This window comes from Thermobia domestica, chromosome 1 (assembly GCF_964235325.1).
Source record: "Thermobia domestica chromosome 1, izTheDome1.hap1.1, whole genome shotgun sequence".
Lineage (NCBI taxonomy): Eukaryota > Metazoa > Arthropoda > Insecta > Zygentoma > Lepismatidae > Thermobia > Thermobia domestica.
The window spans coordinates 12685077-12701450 of NC_137454.1; the positions used below are offsets into that span (position 1 = coordinate 12685077).

Here is a 16374-nt window from a genome sequence, read left to right on the forward strand (position 1 = left end):
AGTGTATGTTACAGTTCTTAAGTTTTGACCTACTTCCTGGCAAGGCGCTTGGTTTCTATTTAGGATTTAGGATTTAGATTTCTGGGCTTTCGGCATCTAAGGTCATTTACCCCATCACGTTTTGAGGGATGACGTCCCTCGGCGAGCAAACTATCCGAGGAAAGGTAAGGAAGGAAGCGGCCTGGAACCTGTAAGTTAGGTACCACCCCGGCGTTTGCCTGGTGTGAATGAGGGAAACCCAGGAAAACCTCATTCAGGGTGGTTGGCCTGAAAAAGCATTTTACACTTTTTCGACCAAGTGCCCCCACCGAGAATCGAACCCGAGACTTGGTTCAATACTTTATAGGCTTAGACCCTTATTCCCAGTTTTCGCGAGAATTGCGCAGCGTAACGAAACGCACAAAGTGAAAAAAAAATCAATTATAACTGTTATGCTTTAAAGCGCAGATGTTGCGTTGCATTGACGCAAACCGGTACGAGATGGGGACCCCTAGTTTTTGTTGAAGCATGAATTCAATTTTACAAAGATTCGAAACTACGGACAAAATATAAATTACAGAGGGTAGTAGTCGACAAAATAAACAGGATGTGACTCGATAAAGGGTTACGATACCCCATGACGAGTTTTTAGTAGATGATGTACGAAATAAGGAAACGGAAAGCAATTCGGTTATATAGCCTACCATTCCAATAAACACCAATTTTTAAAAAAAGGAAAAAGAAAGATAAGAATTCTTCTGACTATGTAATGAAATAAGAGAAGTATAAAATTGATAAGATATTGGAGATAACAATGATGTTATTTGAAAATAAGTCAAACAAGAGCAATTGTAAGGACTATAAAACTTTTCAACTTAAACCATTTGTAGTCAAAATGATCCTCTGAGGAGTACACAATAGTCTGTATGGATGAACAGGGAAAAATTCCAAGAGGAATGCTTTGGATTTAGTAGGGATAAGAACCAAAAAACTGACTTAATAGCAGGTCTGCCTTCGGATGGTTTTAGTGCTCAGGTTGCGCTAGAGGTCTGCAAAGGCCGGAATTTTTAGTCCGGGCTCGGATCAAATGTAAGGCCCGACCCGAGTCCAAATATGCTTTATCCTTTAGGTCTGAGCCCGGCCAGAGCTCGTGTGATTATCAAATGAGCCCGAAATAAACCCGAATTAGAGAAACTTAATGATTAACGCAAAATTTTACTTTTATTTACAACAATTACAGGCATAATTTTGCACTTGAAAAGCTTACATGATTCAGAGAGAATAACGAAATAAAGTTATCATTTACACTTACTAACTATATGAATTCTTTAAAGAAAATGGCCACTTATATAAATTTCGCCTCCTTTAGCCTCGGTGCATAATCGTGGGACTTTCAACTAAATATTTTATTTCATTTCATTTATATAAATTCTCATGAAATGCACAACTTGAAATAAATACTCCAAATATTTAAAACAAAATGTCAATGTGTACAAATTTTTATGCAAATGGATGTCTACTGAACTCACTCTGATAGTCCTCAAAGCAGTCATTGTCGATTGCTGTGAAGAAAACGAATGGAGTCCACATTCTTACTGGTCAAACTTTCACTCACAAGATAAGCTAAGCATATTTATTTCTGTTACTTTTAGTTTTTGTCTCCACTACACAGTTAGGTTTACTGTCAATTGCACAATGATGATCAGATTTTTAGTGTGGGCGTCTCAAGTTACAAATTAAAATGTACTTTAAATTTCTTACAAATTTAAATGTTTTAAAAGTTGTCCAGAAAGAATGGTCCGATCAATATCGTTGTACAGTATATTTAAAAAGTTAGGCTCGGGAAGACCCGAGAAATGTGGTTGTATATTTAAAAATGCACGGCCCGAGCCCGAATGACCTATGCTTAGTAGACGCGCGCCCGTGCAAACCTCTAAGTTGCGCCCATTAAGTTATTTCGGGAGATGGGCCAGACATAATTTTTTCAATGAAAATGATACAATCAAACTTTGAAATGGTAATTTTGGGGGATTGGAAAGTTGCATTTGGGAAGGGGGGTTACAGGATAATAAATTTGTAGGAGAAAGTAAATTAGGGGGAAAATAGTAAATTTAGGAGAATAATATATTTGAAAAGTTATGCAGAAGACGGGTACTTCTGATTATTAGCTTATCAAAGAAATCACTAAAAGATTAAATAGAAAGTCAAGAAAGGCTTATAGTGAAGTGAAATGGAAAATTTTAATAGGAATTCTATAGAAGGTTAAGTTGGAATGAAAGGAACCAGCTCTCATCAGAAGCTTATGTATGAGTCAACAAGCTGGACTCAGAATAGGAGGGAGATAATGTAAAAAGAATAATTTGAAGAAGAGTTCGTCAACGATGCTGCTTTTTATCGACATCATTTATTACATGCATTTAAAAGAAATGTTAATGAAGAATGTGTAAGGAAGACGGTACTCTTGTAGCGAATAAAAGGGTTCTGTACAGGGGCGTCATTTAGGGGAAGGCAGGAAGGGGCATTTGCTTCCTCTGAGTTTGAGATTTATATCGATTTTATCAATAGAATAGTAGTAAGTAAGTGAAAAACGCAAAATTTTACTTATATCAAGGGGTCTTGCCCCCCCCCCCTCCCAAGCCAAATCTGAAATGATGCTACTGGTTCTGTGTATATGGTTTATACTGTATATGAAATATTTCTTGGTAAGAATTGTGAACTCAAATATTCACATAGGGGGCGCGGTGACTCAATGGTAGAGCGTTCACCTCCGGTGCTTGGGGTCCCTGGTTCGATCACAGCTCGCTCCGTGTGGACTTTGTGGTGGACAAACACCGTGCTCGTGGGTTTTCTCGGGGTTCTCCCGTTTCCTCACACTTTCTTCATTCCACCATTTCACTCATCTCTCATCATCACCGTCTCCTTTAGCCTAACCGGCATAACCGTGGGACGTAAAACTTAAAGATTTCATTTCATTTTTTTTTCAAATATTTACATGAAGTTAGAAACTATATAAGCGAAGAGTATGGAATGACAATAATTGTTCAAAAATAATGATGATTTGTGTGTATAAAGTACAAAGGGAGGAAAACAGATGGTACGCAGGCAATATTAGTGAAGCCTGGAACATGGCGGCAAGAGGCGTAGCGGCGATTAGGGCGGCAAGAGGGGGCAGTTGCCTCCTCACTTTTTTGAAGTGACTCCTTAATTTATATAGTTTCATTTGCAAATATAAAATTTTTGCACGTATTACTGGTTCATAGAAAAAAAAATGGTGCCATATAATATTTGCTGTTTCGTAAGTTCGTATTTCTCGTGGAGTTAAGAAGGCTACAGGAATTGTGTTTTAATTGCAATTTAAAGCAATTAATGTTGTAATTGCGTATTTCTTTAGATATCGTAGCATACGCTTGTAGTATTTACTGTCTTTCATTTTCTAAGAGTAATAATACATTTCATGACATGCGTGTGGAATTAAAAATATAAGTTGTTCATTAATTCCCAGTTTCAATATAACATCTACAAAACAAAACTCATTATTCATTACTATGATTAATATGGTGAACTTCCCTTTGTCGTGCCGAAATAAGAGGATGAAAATGCTTGTTGACACAAGAAAGCTCCCTTCCGTCCACTATCTGAAATGGACGGGAAATGATCGATTCTTGCATGTTATGCGAGAGGTTATTAAAGAGAAGTAACAACTCTAATTTAGCACAATGACATTCATGTATTTTCAACTCAAAGATTTGTGTATAGTGTAATAATTGAGTGTAATTATTGGGTAAGCCAAACTCTGTCAGATCTCACTAACGGCATTTCTGGTTATTGTATCACTGGTAACAATTTCAGGAAGGGAACACATACCTGCTGGATTGTTCTGCGTTTGGGCGATGATGATTCTATCTTCCGTCCACTCTTTAGCTGCTCTATGGATCAGCGTCCGTCTAACTTCAGTAATGACGATGCCCAGAGACCTTGTCTGCCATATGGAAGTACTCGCTGTTACTTGGACTCCGGAGAATATTCGATGATCGTGGACTATACAAGTCCAAAGTCGGATCTAACTCTCTCTCCCCTACTAACTGCCAACTCTTCTCAACTACCTCCTTCTACCACGAGTTCCCCCAATCTCTGGGTTTTTGTTCTCTTTCCAGTTGTTGAAATCTCCCACATCATCTCTCGTCATCCTCGTGTTGTCCCATCTGATTGATGAAACCTCTAAGTTTCTTCATTGTCTCTCAATGATCGAAATCCCCAGAATGCCTGTGTTTGCAATGCCGACAGTTTTGACATACCAGAAAATTATGTAGATGTTAACAAAATTTGACAATCTTTTCTGACATTAAGTTTTCCCAATTCTCTCAAGTAATATTTTTTTCTTTTCTCATCAGAATAATTACAACATTTGCCAAATCGTGTCTTTAACGTTATTTAATCATTACATAAACATAAACATAAACACAACGCAACGTGCTTTTGTAATGTCTACGTCCGTCTGCAGCATTTCTTAATTTTATTCCATTAATCAGAAACAATGTGTAAGTTCTCAATTCTAACTAACTAACTAACTAACTCTATGGCCTATGGAACCCGGAGGTTCAATGCCGCGTTCACAAAAGCTCTCCACTGACTTCTATCTTTAGCTAACTGCATCCAGTTTCTACTTTGTATTCCAATCTCTGCGAGATCCATCTTAATATTGTCCTCCCATCTGCGCTTAGGTCTTCCTAATGGTCGTTTTCCGATTGGTCTTCCAGTCAAGACTTGGAAAGCGTTTCTACTTTTTTCCATTCTAACTACATTACCCGCCCACCTAAGCCTCCTAGACTTCACGACCCTAACAATGTTGGGTGAACCATATAAATTATGTAGTTCCTCTGAATTCTAACAAAACATAATTCTAATTAATTTAAAATGAAAATAAAAGAAAATAACTATCCAAAATACTCTCTGGGCCACAATATTATTCTCTCTGTTTATTTGGTTTGCAAATTTGTTATTAAGTAATCTGATGACACAATTTTCTTCAACCTTCACCCTCATGCCATTCAGGCAACAACGATCGTCGTCATCCCAGTAATCCCAGTCAACGATCGTCGTCATCCCAGTAATCCCAGTCAACAATCGTCGTCATCCCAGTCAACGATCGTCCTCACAAATCTACCTACGAGCTACAATTCCCATGTTTATGAAAATCTTTTCTTTTCTTTCTTCAAATGACGACAAATGGATTCCTACCGAATATAAGCGTAAGAGTACATTGTTTGTTAACTCTTATTCGTAAACACAAAGAAATTCAATACTTACTATATTTATTTGAGCGGTAAATTTACTAAAGTCACAATAAAAGGAAAAAATAATGTTACATACATACACACATTTATAGATAGAGAGGTTTGACTTACTTTTTCATAAATTTCTTGACATTTCTGCTTTTAATAAGAGGATCAGAGCAGAAAATGACCGCAGGTGGTCTGATGGCCCATTCATTTCGATTCCTCTCAATCACTAACACCGTAGGTGCATTTTGAAATTTTGTCCACGACTTCATTATTATCAGAGCTGTTGCTGTGACGCAAATTCCAAAACTAACAATCCACAAAAGTCTGAAACGATAATAATATGTTTTACTATAATGTTACATTGTAACTCAGGACCTTATTACATTACGTGATTTACAATTAATGATGGGAAAAGTACCAGTAGGAAGAGTACTGAAAACGGTAAGTGAGCAATTACCAAAGTAAATGAAGGTACGTACAAAGTCATAACTATTTACCTTTATGTGAACTTATATAGCTAAACACCGTTAGTAGCTCTAGTAGTGCAGTCTTTAAAGATGACGATATTGAAGCAAGAGGAAGTATTTTACTGGAATTTGCTTACCCTAACAGCACAAGATGTGATAGGCATGTGCCATTTAGGTGTCCCAGCTACTTTTTAGGTACCCGACACTTAGTACATATGATATTCATGTGCTAAGTATGTAACTACCTACAGTTTTAGGTAGTTGTTACACCTAGTTGATATTTGCAACTATGTAAAACAAATATAGGATTTATATACCTGGCTCAGTTTCGCACTCTGTCATTTGTTTTTATGTCGTCACTTGGTACAATCTGTCATGTTCTAGGTACGTCCTTTAGGTAATATTGTTACAGATACCCTAACAGCACAAGATGTGCTAGGCATTCGCCATTTAGGTGTTCTAAGTTCATTTCCCACATCTGATGCATTTTTTACTTCTTTTTCTAAGCGATTGTGTATTAGGAGCAATAAACGCATCAACTTTATTAGATGACAACTGTCGCCAATCATTTGAAAGTGAATATGGAAGAACTATGAAATAAAGTAAATAGACACTCGTCAATTTGTTATAAAATTACATGGCGAGCAGATTTTATCTGATCCCAAATGGTTATCGTCGAATATATGCGGTTAAAGGAGCACTCTGATTAGCCGAATGCAAAAAACCTAAATAATTTATCCCTCTACAAGCGCCGTTCTGTTCATCGCTTCTGTGGCCAAGTTAGAAGAGAACGCGGCTAGTAATCCAAAGGTTGGTGGTTCGCGCTTACCCTAGGGACGCCCTACATTTTTTTTACTTGTTTAAAGTGTTGTTTAGACTCACCTTTATGTAAACATATTATGCATATAGGCGATTTAACGTACGTTGGGGAGTAATTTTGTGGTTCATTGACGCTTTCGGCATGGAGAACATACCTAGACCATACTAGGCACGTTCCCCAGGTACATGTCAGGCATGTGACTAGGGGCGGACATAGACTGTGACTATCACTTGCCATCCATGCGATTTCTTTCTCAGAAGTGTATGAGGCACATACTGGACACGTTCCCATGTACCTGAGGTAACATAATAGGCATATGCCTGCTATGTAATTGTGCTGTTAGGGTATGTTCGGTCTATAGTTACAGTGCAGAGATAATTCCGATAACATATTTCAAGGTGCACTGCATAGGAACTGAGTTAGCTGTTCGGTGAATCAGATTCATTCCACTAGTTGTTTCATCCCGCAAAAATATTGGTACGCCTACAAACATCAGGAGAGACAGTGAACAACATTAGGGCCATGTTCCGGTGGAGTCCAAGAGAGGTGACAACACTGGAGAGAAATGGAAGTATCACAATCCAGTTAGGAACACTGTGTATCTCTCTCCGATGCCACAAAACCTTGATGCAGTAAAGTATCGCATCTCTGAAGAAGTAGAACGAATATTGAGGATATACTGGGATGTGACAGAACAGAACTTGAGAGTGTCTTCGTGTTCACCGCGTCACCAATGGCGCCCACATCAAATATTTGTAAGGCTAAGCAGTTATGCTATTCATGCGGTTTGCACCGGTTCTTAAAATGTTTCGAGTTCGCAGAACTATTTGTTATACCTAGACATAGCAGTAAATTTCATCCAGTTATACCGAGGAACAGTAAATTTTAGTTCAACTGTTTTTGTTTCTAAAAATTCTTACAGCTACAGGGTTAAACATATAGGGCCTTATGCAGAGTCGTTTTGAAGCGCGATTAGTGCCATACTAAAGAGTTCGACTAACATAAGTCTCCTGCAGTAGTCAGTGTTTTAGTATGATGCTAATCATACTTCGAAACGACTCTGCATAAGGCGGATAGTTTCTAAAGAACAAGATTATTTAAGTATTTAAGTAATAAGTATTTATTTCTTAATCTCAAATGCTCAGATATCAAGAATGAGAACTGGGATGGCATGACTGTAGTAGTGAGAGTTATTTAGATTTGAAACGCATACATACCATTATCGACAATTGTCGATCCATTGCTGGATTAAGGTCTTCCCAATACTTTTTGAGAAGCATCTATCTTGGACAATTCGTTTCTAAGATTTTCGCAATGTTACCTCATTTCGTCACACCACCTTGTATTAGGATGCTGTAAAGGTCTCTGCTTATCCCTTGTGGTATCCAGTAAAATTTTTACTATTTGTCTACCTTGTAGGCGTTTGTTTTCTAGGAGAGTTATATCTATTATCTATCTATGTATTATCGCTTTCTATTTATCTATTATCACTTTCTCTCTCTCTGTCTTGTCAGGTCTTTGTATGGGTGCAAAAAGACCTCGCCGTTGGCGCACCTAAACCAAATCTCTAACTTTATCCCTCTCTCTTTCCTTATAGAACCGGTTGTTAAACATTGAGAATAACACCATTGAGGCTAAGGCGAGAAACTTGGATGATTGTTTTCCATTCTATGTCATTATGGTTGTAGTTTCTTTTCATACACTTCATTGCAGAGCAAATTGACAGTAGAAATCAAGTTGATGCAATATATACGGATTTCAGTAAAGATTTTGATACACTGGATCATGATATCTTATTGAACAAGCTTATTTCATTCAACTTCACTCTCAAAGCTAGACAATTTCTAATGCCATATCTCTTTCATCGCAGACAACATATAATGTATAAAAATATAACAACTTCAAGTTTCATTGTAACATCAGGGGTCCCTCAAGGCTCAATCCTTGGTCCATTATTATTCTTAATTTTTATAAATGATCTCCCAAATGTGCTACCAAATTGTATTAAATTATTATTTGCTGATGATGTAAAACTCTATCGAAGAATTTCCCAGCCCTCCGATGCTCTCGCACTAGAAGAAAATCTAAGCGCACTACATACTTGGTGTACATCGAACAAACTTAATCTTAACATTAAAAAATGTAACGTTATTACATTCACTAAGAAAACTGAGAATCTAAAATTTAATTAGAGTATAAACAACACTCCTGTACAAAGAGTGGACACTGTAACTGATTTAGGGGTCGCTATTCGCTCCAACTTTTCCTTCAACAAGCATATCAATCGCATTGTTAGTGAAGCCTCAGAAACCTCGGCTTCGTAATCAGACTTGGCTTTAAATTTTCAAATACTAATGTTCTTAAAACCCTGTTCAATAGTTACGTTAGATCCAAACTTGAGTACTCTTCAATCACATGGCATCCCAACAGTCAGAAGAAACAAAGCACGTCTTAAAGCTGTTGAATCTCGTTTTGTGAGATACTTAACTTATAAGGAAACCGGACTATATCCAAAATTCGAAAAATATACCGACCTCCTTCGTAAGCACGATATCTCATCTCTCGAAGATAGACGTACCACCCAACTTTTGATTTTTTAAATGAAATTATTGCAAAATAATATAGACTCTGAGTATTTACTATCCCAGTTAGAATTACATGTTCCAGGTAAACGCACGCGTCCTAGAAATATTACTTTTCATTTACTTACTGCAAGAACAAATACGTTATACATGTCACCTATTAGGAGAATGTGTTATATTTTTAACTCCTATGCTGAAAGTAATCCTGAACTTGACATATTTACTATAAATGACCATTCTCTAAGAACTATTGTGCAATCTTATTGAAGATTTATTAATTGAAATGGCCATATCTATAAATGTGTATTTGTAATTATGTAAGTGAATTCATGCATGCTCTAACTATATACAAACTGACTAGGTCACTATCATTAGGTAATATACCTGTTGTGATCTATATGTAACCATAAATAAATAAATAAATAGGAATTTATTTTTCATCATTAATTTTAAACTACGCTGTGTATATATATATATAGTTCGGAAGTTCATTAACTAAACTAATCACAAAAGGCAACAGATGAAAATCGTGTAACGTACAGTGCTACCAAGTTACTAGAAGAGAAATGGCGCGTATTTCAAAAGTTGCGTTTATGGGACATCTTTTATTACTGCGACACGTAGTTGACTGCAGGGAACTTTTTCTCGCTATGTATATTACCTTCTGAGTCTATAGCGATCAACGTTAAAACTGAAAGTTGTTGATTTCAAACACTTCCGGTGAATGGATCACGTCGATCAACAAACTTGATTTCTAACTTCGGATCTCTGTACATCGTGGTCAAAATTTATGGTGATTCATCAAGTACTTTTTGAGATTTTGTGTCTTCCGAACAGATATATGGGCAAATAGAGTAAATATACTAAGAAGTTTTGGCAAACGAAATACTTAAAACCTTTACATCACAGAAAGTAATTTTTACAAAACAAGATATGGTTTGTAAGGAAACTGAAAACTGACACGTCGGTTTTCTCCATTTTGATAGAAAATCGAACTGTTTTTGACAGAAAACCGACACGCTTTTCAAATCGAAACTGTTTTATATAAAACTGAACCGCTTTTGAAATTGAAACTGCCTTTTGGTAGAAAAAAGAACTGCATTTAAAGCCAAAACTTTTTAAAATAAAAAATTGAACTGCTTTTAAAACCGAATTTTTTTTCGATAGAAAACTGAACCGCTTTTAAAACAGAAACATTTTTCTTTATTAGAAAACCGAACCGCTTTTAAAACAGAAACTATTTTTTGTAGAAAACTGAATCGCTTTTAAAACCGAAATTGTTTTTTTATATAGAAAATTGAACCGCTTTTGAAACCGAAACTTTTTTTTTTGATAAAAAAAACTGAATCGCTTTTAAAACTGAAACTGTTTTTTCATATAGAAAACTGAACTGCTTTTAAAATCGAAAGTTTTTTTAATAGAAAACTGAACCACTTTTGAAACTGAAACTGTCTTTTGGTAGGAAAAAGAACTGCTTCTAAAGCTGAAACTTTTTATATAAAATTTAACCGTTTTTAAAACTGAAATTTTTTGACAGAAAACTGAACTTTTTAAAACCGAAACTGTTTTTTATATAGAAAACTGAATCGTTTTTAAAACCGAAACTTTTTTAAAAATAGAAAACTGAACTGCTTTTAAAACCGAAACTGTTTTTATAGAAAACTGAATCGCTTTTAAAACTGAAACTGCCTTTTTGGTGGAAAACCAAAACTAGTTTTTCGATAGAAAACCTAACTGGTTTTAAAACCGAACTATTAAAAAAACTGCTTTTTGAAAGTTAAAAACGGTTGCGGTTTTTGTAAAAAATCGAAAATCCAAAACTGGGCTTTGTGTCTCCATTAATTTAAATATTCGTACATATGAGGAATAAATAAATAAATAAATACATAAATAAATACAATGAGAGTATATTTAAAATCAGTTTAAAGAGAATAGAAAAATATATTTCCTAAAAATCAATGAGATAAAATCAAAATAGATGCAAAGCAAAATTACCACTATTATCTACAATTGATTCACATAATGATTTACACATGACAAACTAAAGAAACTAGAAAATGAGATGAATCAATTTGTATAGCCTTACCTTTCAATAATGCTTCGATTTTTCTTCGATGCATGAGGCAATCCATGTAAAGTAATGTTTACAAAGAAATTTTGTATTTGAGAAATATCAGATTCTGCTGGCATGCTGTTTTAACCCTGCTGAGAAAAGAACACATCTAAATTAGCAGCACAACACAGGAAAATGATACTATTATTATTTTGTATTATTATTAGTTGTTCCCCTCAAACATCAGCCCGCTGTAGAATATAGGGTAAGTGTAAAAAAAGTTGTAACTGTTCATTTTACCTATCAACTAACTTGGGTTACACAAATACTAATGCTCAAATTTAAGTACGATGACGCTAGGTTACAAGGCCTATATTTCTGGAATTTTGTCTGTTATAAAGGAATGAGGAGTGTGCGATAATTTTAATACATGGACTTGGCAACTGTGCAGTTTCAGTCACTCGCCACCTACAGCGCTAGTTATAGGTAAACACAAATGGCGGCTCGTTGGAGAAACTGGTCTCACAAAGAAGTCCATTCATAGTCAGTTATTCATTTCTGTGGGCGAAACAATGTAACCGTGGATGGAATTCCTCGGCAGGTGGTAGAGGTTTACGTAGAGACTGTAATGTCTCGTGAGCATGTCACAGAATGGTGTCCCAAAGTTTGCGGCTGGTAGAGAAAACGTCATCAATGAGGAACGCAGTGGACGACCCAGCACGGCATCAACAGATTTGAACACAGCTCGTGTGGAGGAGTTAATTCAGGACAACAGGAGAATCATGTTACGCTGCAAGCTACTTTCACCTGTTCCTGCATTTGAAAGGGCAACTAGGAGGCCGTCGCTTCGCTTCAAACGAGGAGATGAAACACTTTGTGAGAACGTGGCTGAACACGCAAGGATAGGATTATTTACCGGAAGAGAATCTTCAAATTCATCCCACGATGCGACAAGTGTCTCGTGATATGGAGACTATGTCGAAAAAGAACCTAATGTATGTAAAGCCTGTGACAAACATCTTGGCATTTCAGCTAAACGAATAAAACGCAAGCTCTGACGCGACGTTGCCGAGTTCTAAGGGGTGTGGTTATGGCTAAGCAGACGAACTACAGCGTGATCAGGTGGCAGAGGATAGAAGTGGATATGTACAAAATAAACATGGCAATACCGCTGGCGTCTCATTTGCTAGCACCATTTAAAGGAAAGTTGGTGCACCGCCTTCAAATGCCAAGATGTTTGTCACTCCGTTTTTGGCTGTATTCGTTGTATGAAAGAATATATACACGTTTCACTGCAGACTTTGTAACCTTACTTTCTGATCACTCCTCGTATGTACTATCTGTTGGCTGTATTGCTTGTATGAAATAATATATACACGTTTCATTGCAGGCTTTGTAACCTTACTTTCTGATCACTCCTCATATGTACTGTCTGTTGGCTGTATTGGTTGTATGAAATAATATATACACGTTTCACTGCAGGCTTTGTAACTTTACTTTCTGATCACTCCTCGTATGTGCTATCTGTTGGCTGTATTGGTTGTATGAAATAATACATACACGTTTCACTGCAGGCTTTGTAACTTTACTTTCTGATCACTCCTCGTATGTGCTATGTGTTGGCTGTATTGGTTGTATGAAATAATATATATATACGTTTCGCTGCAGGCTTTGTAACTTTACTTTCTGATCACTCCTCGTATGTACTATCTGTTGGCTGTATTGGTTGTATGAAATAATACATACACGTTTCACTGCAGACTTTGTAACCTTACTTTCTGATCACTCCTCGTATGTGCTATCTGTTGGCTGTATTGGTTGTATGAAATAATATATACACGTTTCACTGCAGGCTTTGTAACCTTACTTTCTGATCACTCCTCGTATGTGCTATCTGTTGGCTGTATTGGTTGTATGAAATAATATATACACGTTTCACTGCAGGCTTTGTAACCTTACTTTCTGATCACTCCTCGTATGTGCTATCTGTTGGCTGTATTGGTTGTATGAAATAATATATACACGTTTCACTGCAGGCTTTGTAACCTTACTTTCTGATCACTCCTCGTATGTGCTATCTGTTGGCTGTATTGGTTGTATGAAATAATATATATATACGTTTCGCTGCAGGCTTTGTAACTTTACTTTCTGATCACTCCTCGTATGTACTATCTGTTGGCTGTATTGGTTGTATGAACTAATATATACACGTTTCACTGCAGGCTTTGTAACCTTACTTTCTGATCAACCCTCGTAATAAAGAGTTTGTTCATGTTCAAGACTGTCCAGCACTGTCCACTTTCAAATTATTAGTATAAATTTAAGAAATACAGTATCAGTTGCAATGAAAATGAAAATTAAATGAAATCTTTAAGTTTTACGTCCCACAGTTATACCATGTAGGCTAAAGGAGACGGTATTGATGGCAATGAAGAAAGTGTTAGGAAAAAAGGGGAACCAGAGAAAACTCACACACATGGTGTTTGTTCACCACAAAGCCCATTTGGTGCAAGTTTTGACTGAACCAGCGACCGCACGCACCAGAGGTGATCGCTATACCGCAGAGCCTAAGTTGCAATTAAATCTCCAGAAGATATGACTATAGAAATACATAAACGTTAATGCTGAAATTTAAATAGAATTTTACAATATTTTGAAATAATTAAAATCAAGACAATGGAGCTTTTAAGCTGCAATTAAATATTCACAATTATTTTAAACGAGCAATTTGCTTTTACATTACCGACATATATTGGTGTTAGACAGCGCAGTGAACAAGGGCGCTGATTTCTCTGTAAATTTGGGGGGTATTCAGATGCAGCAGGCATATATAAGGATTTAAAGACAAATTTGAATTTAAATTATGAAAAATATTGTATATTCATAAATACAATCAGGGTGCCCGGGCCCCCTCGACTCCCCAGGATCGGCGCCTTTGGCAGTAGCTACACTTATTAGCGCCGAAATTAGTAGACTAATATGTTTCGCACGCAGACTAATATGTTTCCCTTTTATAATATAGACTACCAGAATACCCGTTCTTCGCACGAGCAGAATACGTTTCATTTTGAACATAAATGAGCTGAATTTTGATTTAAAGAGCATCACAAGTATTACTGTTCGTCTCAGCGACCCCAAAAACTATTATTTCTACACTAATATTGCCCATTTTCGATCATGTTTCTATATCTCCTCCACCCATTCCGTTAAGTTGCCACCCTTAAATTGAAATGATGAAAGCTATCCCAGGCCCAAACCTTATCTATGTTGGAAATTTGATCGAGATCGGTTGGCTGGTTCAAGAGTTATGGAGTCACCTATAGATAAAGTTGACTTACGATGGCAATTAATTTGGCACGTTATCAGTAACAGAACAATTGCTCATCCTTTAAGAGTCCTCACCAATCCCGACCACAATTTCTCTTATTCAAGATATTGCGGAAATCATAATTTAACATAAAATTTATCTGCGTACGTAGTTAGTATGTAGAAAATTATACTTAGTGAAGTAATTTATGTTGCTACTATGTTCCGCATCGTCAATTAATATGTCTTTAAATCAATTATGATCTCATAGATTTTATAGGCGAACTGAGAAAAATCGAAGATCATCTCAAGAACATGACTAAGTTTACTGAATAGCATCTGGTACTTACTAGGAAGTTCACATATTAGAGATAATAGTAAATAGAGCTTAACAGGGGCGCAGGTTGGGGATCATAATAATATTTCGGGGCGACATAATTCTTCATTGAAAATGGTTCAATCAAACAAAAGAACGATGAATTTTGGGAAGCAGAACAATACATTTCGAAGAAGTAAGAAACATTTTGGGATAACATGGTAAATTTGGGGATTGCGTCCAAGCTCTTCAGGGGATGCGCACTCTTTGTAAATAATAAGTAACAGACAAGAAGGAATTGGATCGAGAATAATAACATATTACCGCCTCCTAGAGACCTGCACGGGCCGGGCTTGGGCGGACTGACTCTGTTATTTCTTTGGGCCGAGCTGGGCTTGGACCAATTAATTGCAATTTATTAATAATTATTGACTTTCGTTAAACGATAATTGGAATAAAGCCAAACGTTGAAGAAGTATGCCCGTGAAAAATGTTACAAACAATGCAATAGCTATTTACAGTTTGTGTTTCTTAGCGGCTCCACTTTCACTATAGAGGATTGCAGGCATTGCGCGGTAAATTGAGCTCTGTCCTTGACCATCACTGAACCCAAAATATGACAAGAAGGGGTGGGAAAGCTTTGTCTGTCGCTAAACAATATTGCCATCTTCACTTTATGCTAAAAATCAATTAAGTTAGATTTTTGTTACAGGAAATGGAGTTTTTGTTCTCTCGATGACAGACAAAGTTCTAGGAGGCAAGGATAGCATTCGGGAGGCAAGCGTCAGGTTGTGAACCAGAGTTTAGAAAATGTTTCTAAGGGTTAGGTCAAGTTTAATACTAAATTTTGAGAAAGATTGGGGATCGAGCTAAATTTTTAAAAAGTTTATCGGGTCGGGGTCGGGCCAAAAACTTTTAAAATTTATCGGGCCCGGGCCGGGCTTGGGCCAAGAACTTTAAAAAGCTTATCCGGCCGGGCCGGGGTCGGGCTGAAAATATCCAAAACTTTTCTGGCCCGGGCTGGGCCGGGCCTAGGTACATTCGGGCTGGATTGGGCTCGGGCCAAAAATTCGGCCCGTGCAGGTGTCTACCGCCTCCAGAACATGTTTAAACAGTATAAAGCCTTTGTACGCTCAGCAATCATGTACGGTCATCTCACCTTGTTATTAGCAGTTCGAACTTTCTGTAAGCGGCTGAATGTTTTCCAAAAGCACACCTTACGTCTGGCCTACCCTCTTGCTTTCGATACTCAGGCTGCTGAAATATATCATCATGCGCAATTTCCAAACCCTTTGCCATACTTCTAGCACATCTAATTGTCCATAAGCTCGTCGACCGAGTTCCAGCTTTATCACGCTATGCCTAACTACCACTGGATTATCTTCTTGCTATATATGAACGCACTGATGACATAGTCCGTGTAACGTGGGTTCCTGTCACCACGGCATGGCGCGTCCTCAGGTTGCGGATCGAGGAGAAGGCCTCTAGATATAGAGGTTAGCTGCGAATATACTGAATAAGCAGTCGCGGACAGACGACTAGGAGTGGTCCTCCAGCTTGGGGGTTTGG

General features: G+C 37.1%; 1 protein-coding gene across 1 annotated transcript in view; it reads right to left on the minus strand.

Moving 5' to 3' along the window:
* Nucleotides 1-16104, minus strand: part of LOC145660442 (uncharacterized) — a 69656-nt gene extending 53552 nt beyond the window's left edge. Inside the window, exons 1-2 of the mRNA XM_081727915.1 lie at nt 15965-16104; nt 5385-5585 (exon numbers count right to left, since the gene is read on the minus strand). Of these exons, the coding sequence (XP_081584041.1) occupies nt 5385-5585; nt 15965-16104 (341 nt within the window). The remainder of the gene's footprint in view (nt 1-5384; nt 5586-15964) is intronic.
* Between the last annotated feature and the right edge of the window lie 270 nt (nt 16105-16374).